Here is a 17,715-nt window from a genome sequence, read left to right on the forward strand (position 1 = left end):
GTAGCACAAGCAAGAAGGTCCACGTTTTTAGCAGTTACTACAGCTAACTTCAAATTATATTTAAAGATCAAAAAAGTGCGTTTTCCATTACCCACCCTAGAAGATTTTAAAAAAAAAAAGGGGAAGACTATGAAGGGTGCATGTTTTGTTAACAAATCAATTTTCTAAGTGCAGAATCCACGGAGGGCTAATGATGGGCTTTTGGTTAGCTACATATTTACATCAGACGCTGAACCAATCACTACATCATCAGCTTCTTATTGCCAACTTTTGTATATCTGCGTAGTTAAAGCACTCACCTGCTCTTTTACTTTCACCTTTCCATTAAAATAATAGCTGCACACTGCAATCTTTGCAAGAACAACAGGCTGTAAACTTCAGCCCTGATATACATTATACATAAATTGCATATGTATGTATTTCTATAAAAACATTTCAATCATTTTTCCTTGAAATGAACCTGTGAAATAGGCATACATCTGTGCGAAGAGACAGCTAATAGGGAATATTCAATTTTACAAACAAAATTGGAAAATTTGCCGCCCAAGGAGCTGGCAATGCACATATTTGCTTTTGTTTGAACAAGCTTATTTTCCAGGCCAGAAAAACATCTACTTTTCATTTGCAATTTTAAATAGGTTATTTATATATATACACCAACACATAGATACCTACAAACGTATATATATGTGTGTGTACTCAGAAACATACACAAATAAATAAACATGCAAATTTTATAAATATATAAACCATATATAATATTATATAGTATTATAATTCTATTGTATATGTATATATGCATATATAAAATTTTCTGCTTTTCTGTTCACCTTGCTATAAATGTTCTCCTTTGTTGGGATAATTGTGATGCAATTTGTTTTCCTTTACTACATTTTTTTGTCATGAAGGAAAGAAAAACCAACTAAAGAGTCTTTTGTCACTTTATTTTGGATCTATTTTCTTCTGAACCCAAATATGGTGCAAGGAAATGCCTTTTTTCCCATTTCCCTCATGGCAACAGAATCATTTACTTCTTTGAACTAAAGAGTATTTTATAATGGTCAATACAATGGCAGAATCTTGCTGAAGTTTCCCATGCAGATTGTGAAGAGCAGCTGCAATAAATACTCGGTGTTCACACCGTGGTATCTCATTTGTACAGAGTAGTACCTCAGCAAACCTCTAAGTGCTGCAAGCAGAGGAATCTTGATAACAATTTGATGCATTGGATATGTCTGCACTACAATTATGATGTATCAAAATGAATTCTGGAGGCCTGGAAGTAATGCAGCCAAGGCACATGATCATCTAGGAGGAATAATACCTGTGTGGATGCATATAAAAGGTATCTGAAATGCCTTTAAAACCTAACTTGCATTTCTTTGTACTACAATTCATTACATCTTGTGCAGACACATTCCATGGGACTTCTCATGGCAGCATCCTATCACATAAAGATATCACAATGTAGCCAAGCAAAAAGGTAACAGATAAGACATAAACCATTCCTTTCTACTCCTCTTCTCCCCTGATAATTGTTTTTAAAACAAACATTAAAAAAGTAAACCTTATAGCAATGATATTTAGCATTCTAACATTTTATATTTAGCAAACTCATGATTCTATTTAGCAATCTGCTCACAAGTCGTTCAAGATGCTTCCTAGAGTGGTTTTTTGAATTCTAGGAGTTTGAAAGCAGAGCAAGCAAAAAGAAAAAACCCGTTGTTGACATTTCGCCCCTTTTCCAAGAGATAATGGAATTTCAAGCTTACATTCAAGGAACTGGGGTGTTTTTCGTCCTTGTGCCACAGGTGCTGTTGTGCGTTTGCCAAAGACTTGTGCATCAAAGCTGGCATAATCAAATGGTACTTTCCCAAACTTCTCCTGTTCTTTCGCCAGAGTGGCTCTAGAGGAGGTGACTGGCTGTGAAGTTCTGTAATTGTACTGAGATACCTCAGGCTGCTTCGCTAAATTTGTCCTGCAGAGAAGAGGAAAAGAATGAATGAGAAAGACAAGAATATCTTTAAATAACCTTTTCTTGAAAAACAGGATACAATTGCATCTCAGTATCAGAAAGTGTGCTGTTATCACTTGTAAATCTTACTGGTAGGTGCATACAAGAAATAAATAACACAAATGTGGTGGCTGACCTAGTAGTCAAAGAGTACTTTGACTTCATACAAGTTCAAAGTTGAGGATATAATAAATCTAGTATTCTCTAGTAACGATGTGGGTTATTTACAAGAGAAATACTGAGTGACTCCTAGATTACCACTGTAGCACGGTGCTTCCTTTATTTCTAAAAATTGTCCGGAGTTTTGCCAGTCAAAGGACTTGTAGTTTTATGGATCACTGTTGTTCTTGCTTTTTTGTGAATGAGTATGATACAAATATAATATAAGATGATCCAAAATAATTGCTTCTGTTATTTGGGCGGAATGAATGATTTATGGTGTGTTATTCCATTTAGTTACTGTTCAGTAACTACTTGTCTTTAGTAATTTCCTAAGGACTTTTCATATGTAGAGTTAAGGCATGTGCCGTTGGCAGACACATGGACATAATATTCTGTAATGGCTCTGAAGGAACCATTAGAGCAGATCATGTCAATAATCCACAAATTAAAGTGTCCCCAAATAGACCTGAATATAATAGGTTGTAATGGTTGTAGTGCCAATGATGTGCAAATTATGCATGTCTGTAGGGTCCATATAACTCTCAAACAAAATACAATTGCAATAAAAAATGTTTCCCCTTTTTGATACCATTGTATAAAAAATAAATTAAACTAATTAAACCAGTAAACTTAAAATGAAGAAACTCAAAATATGAACTATTCAATGGTGGAGAAACAGAACAAGCAGAGTTCCTAACCCTTTCAGATAACATGCTACTTACTGGATCACTGGGAGATTCCTCTGAAAAGAATCGCAAAATAAATGAAGACTGAGCTGCTAAAAGTGCAGTAAGGTCAAAGACATCTTTAAACAAGTTTCAGTGGCCAAAATATTATAACAAAGGAAAAATTCTTGGAAATTGTTTAAAATATTTCAGCAAGATAGGAGATTTGGTTTAGAGGAGAAAGACTTTTGAAAACCATTGATCAGGCTACTTGTGATGAAGTAAGATTTAGTAGAATATATTTGATTGCTTTTCAAAAGATACGTCTGTTGTCTTTAATGTCAGTCACATGCACAAGAACCAGCAGAAAGCTGCTTGTTAATTCTGAGATACAGTCAAGTTATTTAGCTTTGCAGAGGTTCATCTTGGAAAACTGAGTTACCCCTGTAGCTGAAATCTGAAGCGAGGGAAAGACCTGAGGACTGAACTACAGATTTTGTGCAGAAATACTTTGGAGAGACTAGTTTGTGAGGGCTCCTACCTGTGAGTCTGGTCGTGGCACTGCCCAGCTTTTGGAGGCTCGAGCTGGTTCTTTTCCTGGGACATTGCCAGCTTTTCAGCTGCAGCAATTGGACAACCAGAAAGGCTGTTTAAAAGTAAGGTGAAGCAAAGAAACAAGAAGAAGAAGAAAAAAAATCATTAAAATGAAATCTTAAGTAAAGGAAATGTGTGCTGTGGAACCCAATGACTTTGAAGTTCTCTGATGCCATGTGCATCTATGGGAGCTGCTGCTATTATAGCCCAGATTCATCTGTTTTTCAAGCCTTAATGCAAAACTGTTTTTCAAGCCTTAATGCAAAACTGTGAAATCTGTGTATTTGAGGTGATATATCTGGAAACTGAATCATGTAGGAGTTTTCCACAGTTCAGCTTTGATGTTTTGTGGCTGGCAAGTCACTAGTAAATTTTTTGACAAATGACATTTACTTTATCAGCTAAACCATGCATATAAGCCTCCTGCTGATTAAAAGGAAAGTGAATTTGGGAAAAAAAACAGGGGTATGCGAGCGACTGTTACCAAAGAACACATTTTGTCATTTCTAGTTGTGTTTTCTTTTTTTTTCTTTTTTTCTATTTGCTTTATTAGATTAGAGCATGTTTTCTTATCCTATTCCTGGGTTGCTTATGATACAGCTGATGTACTGCAAAGATGTCTGGGGATTTAAAACAGGAAACACAATGAAAAAACGTTTACTGGTTCCTTATATACTCTTGTAGATGAGCTTGTAATCTCTCTAGTAAAGACTAACTTTTCATATTAAAGATAGTAACGTAGTATGATAATCCTTGATTTTGATGTGCTCATACAATAACCCATCAATCAATCAATCAGCAGCAAAAAAAGAAAATCCCCACAAAAATTCAGTTCAACACAGAAAGTTGGTTTCAAAATTTTTATATCCCAAGTTTGATTGTATGATTGACATTATATTTTTCCAGAAGCACTGTAATGGAATATTTTGACTTGCTGGTTTCCAGCAGAAAGCAGTACTGACAAGAGACAGCCTGACAGAGCGCATCGGCTCTCTGCCTCCCCTGCAGCCCAGCTGTGACTCCCTGGCTGCCTGGCTGGGAGGCTTTTCTCAATCTTACTTTCTCCCTGCAGGCAGCAAGTTAAACAGATAAGAGTGGTCCAAACAGGAAGATGACATTCCTGAAGGTAAGACATAGAGTTAGTTTTTACACAGATTCTAAAATATTCTGCTTAAAATTTTCTGTTTTGCTAAAATGTGCTTTGATGGGAAGTTCCTAACAAGGACTACCATGTATGTGGTGCAGAATGAAGAGGCTTTGGTTTCCACTGGGCTTTCCAGTTGTAGCCATAATGATGTATTTGCTCATTCCTGCCACTTTCACATGAGGAAGTTTCACTGAAAAGACTGTGATGGATTGTAGTTTGAAATCTAATCTGTGAAAAATACTAGCAGAATTTGCCATCCCTAGTGGTGCAGCCATTTTTTATATAATGAAATTAAACACAATTCTTTGATTATAAATAATACAGACTACACTTGCAGCTCATAGGCTTTCTGCAGTGCAGTACATAACATCTAATTCATAGATGTGCCCGTCAATTTACTCCCAGGTACATGTTAGATTTTAAGTGGACAGCGTCTTTTCTGATCTACCTTCTGTGTGTGTTGCGATTGCTGTTGACATGTCCTCTTCCAGTGCATCCTGGCGTGGGGCACTTCAAAACGTTTTCATGCATGGCAAGAACTAAACAGGAATAAGAAAAAAAATTAAGGTAACTTGGATCAATTAAAAATACATATATTGAAAAATATGAACATTTCTTCTTTGGACTCAGATTTTCATTTCTGTCACATGTGGACCACAAAAGAAAAGGAGAAGCAAAGGACCTACAACACAGCAAGGCTGGTGCCCCCGGCATATACCAGTTTATCCCTGTATTGCTGTATAGTGTGGCTTCCCACATACACATCATTGTTTCTAGGGACTTTAAAAGAACAAAGGTGGAAGTTAGCAAGGATGTTTACATCATGAAGCCCTTTGCCTTCTGTTTCATACACCACTAACACAGAAATGGGGGGTGATAGAGGAGCCCTGGGTCACACAGTTGTGCTATGTGCAGCTCCGGTCTCTCTCTGTCTCAGGGAGGGCAAGCCCTCAGGTACAGGAGGCTTTTTATACCTTGCACCTCAGTAAGATGATCTGATCTGATCTGAGTACGTCCCCTTTGAACCCTGGTACCTTCTGGTCATCTGAGCTGTGCTGACACTACTTTAGACCAATAGGTCATGCTCCCAAGCAGTGGCTTACACTCTCAACAGTGGTTATAACCTCTTGCATGTACGTTTCTTATGCCCTTCGAGGTGGATCATCTTTACTAAGACTGAGATATATGTCTGTGTTAAACCTAATATGTCTTTGTACGTCTGTCCTCAGGCCTTCAGTGCCGCATTACCTTTTTGTGTGCACAGTGCTGACTGTTCAGTCAACTGGTTTGTTCTGGCAGGAGCTAAATTATAATTATTTTTTTTTTTGCCAGCAGGACAGATCACATCTGATTGGAAGTGTGATAATTAACAAGGACTTGTTAATTTTAACTTTTTAGAAAGTTAATGTTGCTAAGGCCTTCCAAATGCAGCAGCCTGCTTAACTCAGCAGATGTTTCCATAAATACAGTTTAGTACCAGATTTTAAAAAAGGGAGAGCTATAGTTAGGAACAGGACATTGGTAAAGTGCAAGTGTCCTTTTAATTTGCTCTTATGTATGCCACCACAAAAAACAATCTGACCAACTATGTTGTTTAAACAAATAGTTTCACATTAGGTTTTGGCTTATTATGCAGCATTTCATTGCATCACATTGCAGGATTACACACACACACAAACCAATGTAATCGGATCAGCACAGTTAGAAATAAGCAGGGAAATTCAGGCTAGACTGGGCATAAAAGGGTTAGCACGATACAGTCGTACGAGAGGGACGTGCTGTGGACCAACACTGGGATGTACTAATGGAAGTAACCTTTTTGAGCTCAGTGGTAAGGGGGACACTGGAAACATCTCTGAATAAGCATGCCCAGGCCTCTCAGTTATTGGCAATGAAAACCGGCAGCCTCCGTGTGCAATTACGGCAAATCGGGTCGCAGCTCAGAAACAAGCAGGTGATTTCTGTGCTGCATGCCTTAGCAAAGGCATGGGCAAGCAAGATCTTGAAGACTGATGAGACTACAGTGTGCAGGTCATCTGGCAGAGCGGGGATAATTTGGCTCTGATCTTCTTCTTCCCAGGCCACTTGAGGAGCCTATTGCTGTTTGTAACGCTGGTGCTAAAGAGTATTTGAGCTTCACAATTATGGGAGGAAGGACTGCGACTAAGAGCTGGCGGGCAAAGAAGGTGTGATGGCTCCTCTCTCAGCCTCATTCTGCAATCTCACCCACAAAACGTGGGTTTCTTCTCCAGCATGAGCACTCCATACCCACAACACTGGGCCAGACCCAGTAGTTATTCTGGACTGCAGGGTGGTGATACTCACTTTCTAGTGGCACTCTAACTTTATGTGGGCAGCCTGAGAGGCTGCGGTGGTGAGGGTACAGCCCAGTCACGTGCCCTGTGCCATCACATCCTGGGATGGGACATTTGGTTTCTCTCTTTTCAGGCCTGGGTGAATCTGCAGAGAAATCAGATAAGGATTTTGTTTGGTTTTAGCCCCTGACTGCACTCAGCTGAGCGATCCTAGCAGCACAATACTATTTTGTACTTCAGATGTAATTCCTACACAAAGTTTTAAGAGATGTATGCAATTTAAGCATCACTTTAGGTTTTCACACCGTGTCCTTTAAACAATGGCTCCCCCCTCCCAGTATGCCATTTATGTGCTAAACTATATAGCTTTAGGATTGCTATGTCATTTATTCCATTCAGAGCCCCAAAGAGGACAGAAGCCACAATCCAATAAGCCAGAAAACTGGCAGCATCAGCCAACAGCAAGATCTATAAAGGAATAAATAATAAAGCAGAAACAATCTTTTACTCTGTTAATGTCAGACTCCAGGAAGCTGGGACAACCAAATAAAAGCTGAGGTGTGAAACAAACAAACAAACAAAAAGCATTTCAACCAGAAGCCATTCCTCAAATATCGCAGATCTCTAGGCTGTAGGTTCTTTGTTAGGAAACTGAATACATGCCACTTTACATTTGAGAGGCAAGGCAAGCAGCTCCCTCTGGTACACATGGCAATGCCGCTTTGTGGAGCAGCCCACAATGACAGTGAAAACATGGAGCAGCCGATACCCTTTCAAAGGCGAGGTCTCAGCCCAGCCCCACAGCTACCACTCTGTAACGGCCGCAGTGCATTCCCAATTTGTGTTTCAAGCACCTAGAATTGTGCAAGAAGCACTGGTCAGAAAGCCTTTATTTGATTTCCAATGCAGGATCAAAAGTCTGGGCGAGAAAGGAATGAATTCTGGTCCAGAAATTCTCTTGTGAGAAATCTGGAGGAAGTGGCCGCATAAATTGCTGAGGATGGGTTTAGCTCCATCTGTGACTGGCTGCCAACAGCATTCGGTGCTGGGGGAGAAAACAGCTGCAGCCAGCACAGGGAGCAGCCTCCTTCAAGCTTGTTTTGTTGGACCGCGAGGTAGGATGTGCTTAGGGACAGGATCACCAAAGGCAGCTGAGGGTTAAACTTCCTGGCAAGTTTTTAGGTTAAAAAAAAAAAAAAAAGAAAGAAATAGGGAGGAAAGAAAATAGACTGAGCATCAACAGGAGACCACACGCTTTTTAGAATCACTGCGAATGGAAAGTCCTGCAATAGTGGACCGCAAATAAAGAAGGACCCTAAAATATGAATTAATTTTTGCCCACTAGTTGGAAAGGCTTATTGTTAAAAAGATGGAAAAATATAAATTTAAGCCACGTTTTTCTGATATAATATCCAAGAAAGAAAATTAAGAGCTGATGGATTTGACGACGGATTTTTTAGAAATAAAAACCAGTTAATTATGTAAAGTGAAAAAATCATGTGCCTGATACTACATTGACTAAAATCATACAGTGTTTACACAACCTGAAGAAAGCCTGGTTTGTTCCTCCATGAATGTTACGTCTGAACTCACCTGCAAAATACAGCCAATAATAATATGAGGCAAATCAGGAAGGGCCAGATTCTGCCATACACCTTCCTTTGTGTGCTGTGAGAAAGTCACATTGACACCAATGTGAACCTGCTTGAACACAGCTGGTCTTAGGGTAAGAAAAAGTATCTATAAAATTCCTGCATATACTATAGTCATCTGGGCAAATAAAGGTTCATTTAGTTTGGCAAGGGGGTAGACTAATAGCGTGCATGCACAGCTTAAGACATGCTAGTGAAAAGACTGCTTGAGACAGAAAAATGACATGAGTGCATATTCTTCCCAAATACTACAGGAAATATTTTACAGTTACAACTCCTAAGAAAATTTCTCAGTTTACCTTATCCACTAAATGCTTTAGATAACTAAACTGCTATAATATTTGCAATGTCCGCAGGGACTACTCTAAAGTAACACTAGAAATACCAAAGTAAATCTTTTATCAAAAGCAGAAATGGCAGCAATGCTGGGGTGACCTCAGTATATTTGAAAGCCCAAAATGAAAAGTCGAAGGACAGGTGAATGTATTATTACTTACTACAGCAGGGTGTGTGCTTATAAAATGACATCACTTGTGTTCTGTAATTATCCTCAACTGAGGAGTTTTGTACAAGACAGCCCAGTTTACAAATCAAACCCAAATCTTTTAAATCTCGACTTCTGGAAGCCTGATTAAGTACCAAAAATGGAGCAATGTTCCTACAGCTTTGTAGGATGCCACAAACCATCAGAAACAATAAAGATTTTGGAACTTACTGGTAATTCTGCTCGTGGTGAATGAGGCAGAAGAGCACGGCTTGTGCTTTCCTGGCTGAGAAGTGCTGGCTGAAGCAAAATGTAATGTTGATACGTGAACTAGACTGAACTTAGAAAACACATGGCTTAGGAATTAGGCGGTATGCTTGGAAGAGGCCAATTTTTCACCCTAACCTTTCCTTAAGCACCGTTTTAAGGCCTTCTCTTTTGGCTGCTGAAATGTAGGAGGTATGTATTAGTGGCCTACGGAGGAGGAGGCAGAGGAGGAGGAGGAGGAGGAAAAGGAGTGTCAGTGCCAGCTACACAGCCCTTTTAGTACCCATTACTGATCATTTCATATAGCGGTTTGGCAGAAAGCCAAGTACCTGGCGTTTAACCTGGTTAGATGTAAAGCACTAGTGTGAAGGTACATAATTAGCAAAATTACCAGCTAAATTCCAGATTCTTTACTGTTGCTATAAAACCCAGCTCAGAATCCTCTATCAGTCACAGGATAAATGCTTAAGCCAGTTAGAACAACCAAAAATACTTCCTTACGTTTGTTGCTAAATATCTGTCTCCCACCAACGTCAATAACTTTGGTTTGTCTCCTTTCCCCTGCTAGATGCTCCAGAAGAAACCTATCCAGTTCCTTGTAGGTGCTGTGAAACACATGCCCTTGCTCTGCCTGCAGAGCGATTGCTTGTTCCAGCAAACTCAAGTTCCCTTTTGTTTTGTCCAGCTCAACTGACACTTCTGTGGTTTCTGACAGGCACTCGTTGTCGTCTTCTTCACTTTCAGGGAAGGGATTCTGAATTCTCTTCTCGAAAGGATCTGGGTGGGACTCCTGGGGTGCTCTTAACTCTGTTTCTGAGTCACAAAGTGTTTCACAAGGGCCAAATTCTACCTCTTCCTTCTTAATTTCTGGGACTTCCAGGATACTAGGTTGATTACACTCTACAATATACTTCTGAGTTACATGGGGTTTTATTACACTAGTTTCTTCTGAGAAATTTGAAGAGCTGTCCCACTCGTTGTCCATAATTTCAGAGTTACTTTCATTTTCCTCAGATGAACAGTACTTTGGGTCAGAAATAACAGTCTTCTCCTTTCCTTCAGCTGAGTTAATCATGTAACATTCATCAGTGTCATCACTTTCTGTTTTCAAGGATTGAATGCCGCTATCATTTAGATTTTCTGTCATTGTTTGACTGGGTGCATCTTTTGCTAATTTTCCCATGTTCATCAAAGATTTGCCCATGGCACCTTGATAGCTGGAGTAGTTATCTTTTCTTTGACTGGAATTTTCTTGCCCACCTGAATGAGGGGTTTCCTCAGATGATTTTGGAGTACTTTCCTCTGCAAGAGAAAAAAGCAAGAGAAAAATATGTAAGAATAACTGCTTTTTCTATCTTGTGGAGGTGATATAAATATATTTACTTACAAATCACCATTTCTTTACTCAAAGGTACTCTGAAATGATTGAATTCAAGCCAAAGATGTGTTTGAAATGACTGCTTATAGCAGAAAAGCCCTTCTAAGATTGTATCTACTTTATATTATAGCTCCAAAGCTATACGAGAAACAAATATGTTGCCATTTTTCACTGATGGTGAAGACATCTATTATCTCAGAACACATGTGCATTCATATACATTCATATAAATATAATGTGCCATATATGGATAGGTAGTATAGGTATACATGCAATCTATATAGTCTATGGAGAGATATAGACACATACAAGCACATACACACACATTTTAAAATTCCTCTGATCTATTTTCAATTTTCTTTCATCCAAGATTCCCAAATATTTTCTCAAAATAGACCCTAATTACTTTCCCAGTCACCCCAGATCCCACGAAAGACCTTGATGGAAAAAACCTCAATACTTCACAAAGGGCAAGCTCCTGGTCACCATTGCAATTGCCACGTTAAGTGATGGATCAGGTCATGCACAGGCAAACAGAAATGGTTGTTATGTACAGACTGATAAAGGACTTGTTAAAGACACCACTGAAGTGCATCCTGTCTTAAAGACATCTTTCTTCAGAAGAAAAGCAGCAGCCAGAAGGTAATAGAGGCTGCATCTAGGAGAGGCTGTCGGTGTGGAAGACAATATGCCTTTTGTATCTCATTTAATTTTTTATAAACATTTCCTCTGACAAGGACACTCAAAAATACATCTCCATCATCTTCCTTTCTGGTAATTATCTCTCTAAAATCAACACTGGTTTGCCAGGATCAAGTAAATATTGCCATAGTAACTAAAAGCATTTTTGGATGAAGGGAAGAATTTAGTCACAACACTAGCCCCTTCAATAATGCTGATTATAGGGTACATTCTTTTGTTGGGATCTATTCAACATAAACTGAAAAATTTAACATTTTACTTCCTAGAAAGGAGGATGAATAAACAAGCAGAGATTATTTCATAAGATGTGTCTGTGCTCTCCTGAATCAGAACAACTCCAGGTTTAAATAATAAATTAAGCATAGTCTAAAATGCAAATGAAGTTTCTCTCAATAACACAGCGAGCTATTAAGAGAAAGTGTAAAGGGTTATGATAATTTTAAAGTATTATGAACTACAGAAAACAAATAAAAAGCATTTTCAGTGAATATGTCCAATTCATTGAACTATTCTCTCAATCCACTTAACTACCCACATGTGTACAATAATGATTTATAGACATTATACCTAATTATGCATATTTGGGCTGTGTTAGAGTGCCTAACAAAAGCTCTAGAAAGCAACAATTACCTCTGTTGCTTAGCTACATAGTTTAAAATATTCCTATTAAGTGCAGATTATTGTGGAGGGGAAAAGGGGGACAAAAATGCACATGTGCACCACAATGCATTTCACTTTACTGCTGCCAAACTGTTAGCATTTTGGGTCATTTCCAGTTTACATAATTGTTTGGTTCAACTGTTTGTTATATGTTAAAAGAAAATATTGATTAATTCTTATTCTTCTTCAGAAAATTGGACTCATGCAGGGAGAGGTGGCCTTGTGCACTGTGTGCATAAAGTTGTGTTTAAAAAAAAAAAAGTCTGTAAACCTCAGTGTAACTTTTTAGCAGCTGGTCTAGTACCACACACATTGCAGTATTCTGAATAAAGAAATCTGCTGTCTTTTCACCTCTCAGCAAGTAAGAATGATGATTTGGTGCTATAACCAACTTTAGTCAAATGGATTTTTATTATGTGCTCTTCTGCCATTTGGAAAATAACAGAATCCCGTCAGTGGGTCATTTAAAAAAGTAAGAGGTTCTAGTTTTAAAAGAAATCTTCCACCCTTCAAAAGAAAACAAAACAAACAAAACTTGGTAATAGTAGCAGGTCTTTTCAGTTATTTTTTTCTGTGTGAAAGATGAAAAATAATATAAATGCATGATAACAGATTTTTTGCTCCTAAAATAATCAGTGATTTTTAAATGCAATGTTTAAAAATTTGTTGTTGAACCAGTCTTAATGGTTCAGCTGTCCCAGCTTTGCTTTTCACTTCCACAGGCTGTGAATTTACTTTAAAAATAATCAAAACTCAGCTTAGTTTACAGTTACATCAATCCATTAACTGACGCATTAACTAATCAACAGACAAGAATCATGAGTTCATAATAAAATGAGCTATATTACATTAGGAAATTACAAATAAACTTACATATCTAGACCAGCTCTATGCTATAGCTGCAATTTGTTTTGTAGCTGGCAAAATTAATGCAAAAAGGATGGATTGTATTATCAGTGACACAATCAGGTTGGGAGAAATCTCACTGGTATCAGATAAATCTTTTTGAAATCAAATGGGTTTTTTCTTTTGTCTGAAGGGCTGGGTAGAAATAGGGTTCCCCTACATTTATATCAATGGACCTGGCCCGACACTTGCCCTTTTTTAAAAAAAGAACCAGTTAAATAAGTTAGGTTCCTCTGTATACGGCACAAGTTCTACCTTACACCCATCACAGTACTTTCCCTTCAGCGAGTTCTTCAAGCTGTGCAGAGAACAGACACAAGGGAAAGAATAACACATTACTGAGGACAGCTCTGGATGTCCAGGAACTGGGCTGAATCAATACAAGAAAAATTAGCTAAAATCTATATATCTCAAAAAAAAACAAACCCCAAAAAACTCCCAAAATACACACCCCCCCCCAATAAAAAACAAAACCAAAATAAAACCAACCAACCAAAAAAACCCAAAACTTAGAGAAACTCTTACTCAAACAGCTTTCCTTCTGGTGTTAGGAGATAGAAATACTCCTTGCAGGCTGGACAGGCACTGAGAACCATGGTGCTTTTTTCTTCATTAATTTAGCTTAGTAATGTCAGCCAAAAGACAGAGACATTGGGTATCAGCTCGTTAATGTTCTGTTTGAAGAGGGAGCTCCCTTCTAGGCTTTCACACCGATGGGATGCAGACCCCTGGAACAGACTCCTTCTAGAAATGGCTGAAATCTTTGCCATATAGAAATGACACAAAGACCTCCACTGATTTCAGTAGAACCAGGATTTGACTCTTTAATCTGAAAGATAGCCATCGCCGCCTTCTGTGTGTTTTATAGTATTCATATGTATAAAATTTGGGGGGGTTGTTTTGTTTTTTAAGGAAATTCTGTTTAAAGTGGATAAAGATATAAATTTCTAAGCTCAGTTCATCATAAAATCATAGAACGGCACAGGTTGGAAGGGACCTTGAAAGATCATCTGGTCCAACATTTTGTGGGAAAGGAAGCCTAGATGAGATTATCTAGCACCCTGTCCTTCCAAAATATTTCATAAGAAGAAACTGAGTGGAAAATAAATTACCTTTAAACTCCCAGAGCAACCAGCAACTGAGTGGAATATAAGTTCATTCTGTTTTCATATTAGCTATGATTACTAATTTCCCAGTGCCAGAACACATTGCTTTTATCTTGACATTTTCTATCTACTGACGACTCCTCCCTTTAAAACAAATGCAGAATGTATTTCACTGGTGTCTTCTCACTTTCCTGATTCATGATTTGTGCAGGAGTTCTTTAACAAATATATGACAGCCAATTTAGTTTTGCATTTTTTGTTCATCTTGAATATGTATAAACATATATTATAAAGAAAAAGCAATAAAGACATACTGTAGCTATATCTTTCTGTCTCCCCATCTTCTTCCATATTTTACAGCACAGGCATTGTAGAAGTTTCTATAAATTGTTGGACATGTTTGGCTTAGCAGAGTTGGAATAACAAGTATAAAAATGCTGAGTCTAATAATCGTGTTAAACAGAACACACATAGCAGACACGCATGAAATTGCTTTGCTAAATGTTAAAGTCAACAATATTTTTCTAGACATTTTTTTTTCTTCCTAAAAGCTCTGTATATTCCAGTGAAAATCTGCTCTTCATAAATGTGTTTTTCTCAGTGGTGGGCTTAACCTTGTTCTTTGACAGAGCTAGTGGAGAAGCAGATGCTGCTCCATATCTGACCTGCTGCAGTAGTTGTCTCTCTGTATGACCTACAAAGCATTTACTAGACCCCAGGAGGAGTTATTGTACAAAATAATTGAAAGTACGATGGTTGAACCTAGACAGAAATGCACCATTCCAACTCTGTTATAAGTCAAACACATTGTGCAACCTTTTTGAAAATACTGTTTCTTATCTCCCTTCCTGTGGAATTCAGGTTCAAGTGGAGCCACGCTGCACGACTACCTGGAGTTGAGTTGCTTTCGAGGACACCGATCTCTTCCTGTAAATCTGTCCTGTCTTCATTTTCTTCTTTGCATTCCAAGCTGGGGCTGTAGTGGCGGGGTTTCATTAACAGGGACTTCCTTTTGTTGACGGGAACGCCTGATATCTGTTCTTCGGCTTTTCTCTTCTTAGCCATGGAGCATTTGTAGGCACTGCAATGATCAGTTGCCAATGACAGAGAAAAAAGTGGGAGAAGTGAGGTGTAAATTGTTTAAAAAATAGCACCATCCTCTAGTTTAATTCTAAGTATAAAAGCGAGGACTGACAAAATATTAATTCACTTGCAGTTTCAGCAAGTTGTGTTTAGTCAGTACTTAGTTTTAGCTCATGTACTTGAAGTTCAGGGCACAGGCAAGTCCCATTTCTTTTCACTGCTGCCAAAATGTGTTTGCGGGAAGGAGAATGAGGAGGAATACAAAACCAAAAAACCCACAACCCAACATCCTTAATCCTAAATATGCATATGCTAATCTAAGCCCTTCTCTGCAGTAAAATAAATACACCCAGGAAAAGATGAACAAAATTGTAGTGTGGGTTGATAATCCAGAGAAACAGCTAAGGGAAAATTATACCATCGGTTATACTACAACATCCTGAGCCTTTGGCTCCATTACCGTTACATCAGTACGGATATCCAAACAGACACCTTGAGTTCAACAGCATAAAACCTGAGTGAAACGCACTGTACCTTCAGAATATTTTGCAATATAGGTCCCTCTTTCAATACCAGTCCTAAGTGTTGGTTTCATTTCATTAACTTCAGCCACAAATGCCTAGTTTAAGGTCTTCTCAGGTCCCTGTATAGACTCTGGAAAAAAGCTCATCCAGAGGGCAATTCATCCCATTTAAAACAAGATCTGATAAACAGGGTGAGCCATCCCTGGGGAAAGGCTTTACGCAGTCTAAATACCTAACTTTCAGATGATCGACATGAGAAGAGAGGGCAGTACTTTAAAGAGGAAGATTTTTAGCAGATTTGAGATACTTTTTTCAGCTCCTATAAGATCCAGCTATTGATCTACATATTAATTTGCCTCTACAGATATTTAGCAAAGCCTTTGCTGCAAGGCAGCTGATCTGTATGGCATATAGATGTTACATCACACAACACTTCACTAGAGAGGCCTGAACCTTCAACCCTCTTTTTTTTAATAACTTTTTGTGTAAGTGATTTGGCATGATTTCCCTGTTCTCTCACACATAATATTCTAAGAAATTTATGTAGTACGAATAATAGTACTCATATTATATCTGTCAGAGATGAAAAAACTACATATATGAATCTGTGTAATCCACTCAATGGTTTCTCGACCTTAGGCACCCCTGGGGTGCATTACAAATCTACACGATGCCCTTAGGTGTTGGATTTTGCATTTGGCTCACTGACTTAGCTGCAAGATTTGCAAAAAAATCGATGTGTGCAGAGAACTCCTATTGGTTACACATATTACAAGCTCAACAGCATAAATTAATCCTTCCAAGGTATCTTATGTGCACTAAATTGGCTGAGGTTCTGATTGTTTGGATGAAAGCATACGACTAACTTGAGCTTTTTGTTAAAAAAAAATACCCATTTTTGGCTAAGCACCTTTTTGGCAATCCATCATTGCAAACATGAAGGACATGGAAATACGAAGATCTGCATTTTGGGGGGAATGTTAAAATTCTAGCATATGCATCTTAAACACATTGGATATTCTTGATCTTCTGAAAGCTAAAATGTTACGGACATCAGGAATACTGGATGTTAAGCACCTGCTGTACTTGAATATATTATGGCTTCTGTGTTATTTCTCTGTTTATGAATAGAGGATAACATGAATGTCGTATTAAAGGTCAGAATCACAATGGTATAAGCGTCCCCTTGGAAATGATGCCCATATAACAGACATCAGGGATGGATGTAGTGTGGACAAATATGCATAATCTATTTCTAAGAAAATACAATCGAGAGTTTCTTAATTCATATTTGTGAACGGCAGTTCATACCATTCATGTTGTTTCAGGAAGATTGAATAAATGACAAATGTTTGAAAACCCTTCACGCACAATTGTTTTTATCAGCCAAAACCTTCACTAGGTTTGCTTTTGATCTTTCTCATTTATTTGTCAAGCTTCAAGTTTACCTCCAGTAGCTACCGTGAGAGTGTTTAGGACAAGAAGAATTTCCAGTGTTTAATTCCCTGTTGACGAAGGTACAGCTGTTTCTTACACAAGCATAATTAACAGATTTTTAGAACAGAAGATCCAATTAGATCATCTAGTATGCCCTCCTGTGCAACACAGGTCACAGAACTTCATCTAGGTCTTCAGCTTTAATCCTGTAATTTATCTGACTATTGTGTAACTTCCAGTCAAGTGAAGGGAAAACATGGTAAGCTGGTAAGTTGATTGCTGTATTCTTGCTCACTAAACACAATCTTTTTCTACTAACATAATAAGTCCACCACTGTGGGCTGGCATAACAGCTATTAAAGACATTGGTTTTCCACCACAACTGTGGAAGACAAACTCAGATGTTAGCAGACCACGGTCAAGACGAGCGTGGGGGCACCACTGCCACCTGCAACCTGCAGATCTGCTCTGGGAAATGAGAGCACAAGAATTCCACTTGTCTGTAACCACCACGGTTTACAGCAATAAATCAAAAGCTGCTGCATCAATGCTAGGACAGGAGGCCCACAAATCTGCCTGGAAGCACATTGCTCATGTTAGAAAGTTTCTCCTCTATGAA

The 17,715-nt window shown here is 38.3% G+C and overlaps 1 protein-coding gene across 1 annotated transcript in view; it reads right to left on the reverse strand.

Annotated features, from left to right (window-relative positions):
* ST18 (suppression of tumorigenicity 18, zinc finger) overlaps nucleotides 1-17,715 on the reverse strand; it is a gene marked incomplete at its 5' end in the record, with an annotated part of 74,720 nt that overhangs the window by 33,976 nt on the left and 23,029 nt on the right. The window contains 6 exons of the mRNA XM_009695640.1: nucleotides 1,773-1,978; nucleotides 3,383-3,487; nucleotides 5,031-5,121; nucleotides 6,908-7,042; nucleotides 9,802-10,602; nucleotides 14,943-15,133. Of these exons, the coding sequence (XP_009693942.1) occupies nucleotides 1,773-1,978; nucleotides 3,383-3,487; nucleotides 5,031-5,121; nucleotides 6,908-7,042; nucleotides 9,802-10,602; nucleotides 14,943-15,133 (1,529 nt within the window). The remainder of the gene's footprint in view (nucleotides 1-1,772; nucleotides 1,979-3,382; nucleotides 3,488-5,030; nucleotides 5,122-6,907; nucleotides 7,043-9,801; nucleotides 10,603-14,942; nucleotides 15,134-17,715) is intronic.

This window comes from Cariama cristata, unplaced genomic scaffold (assembly GCF_000690535.1).
Source record: "Cariama cristata isolate BGI_N322 unplaced genomic scaffold, ASM69053v1 scaffold9632, whole genome shotgun sequence".
Taxonomy (NCBI): Eukaryota; Metazoa; Chordata; class Aves; order Cariamiformes; family Cariamidae; genus Cariama; species Cariama cristata.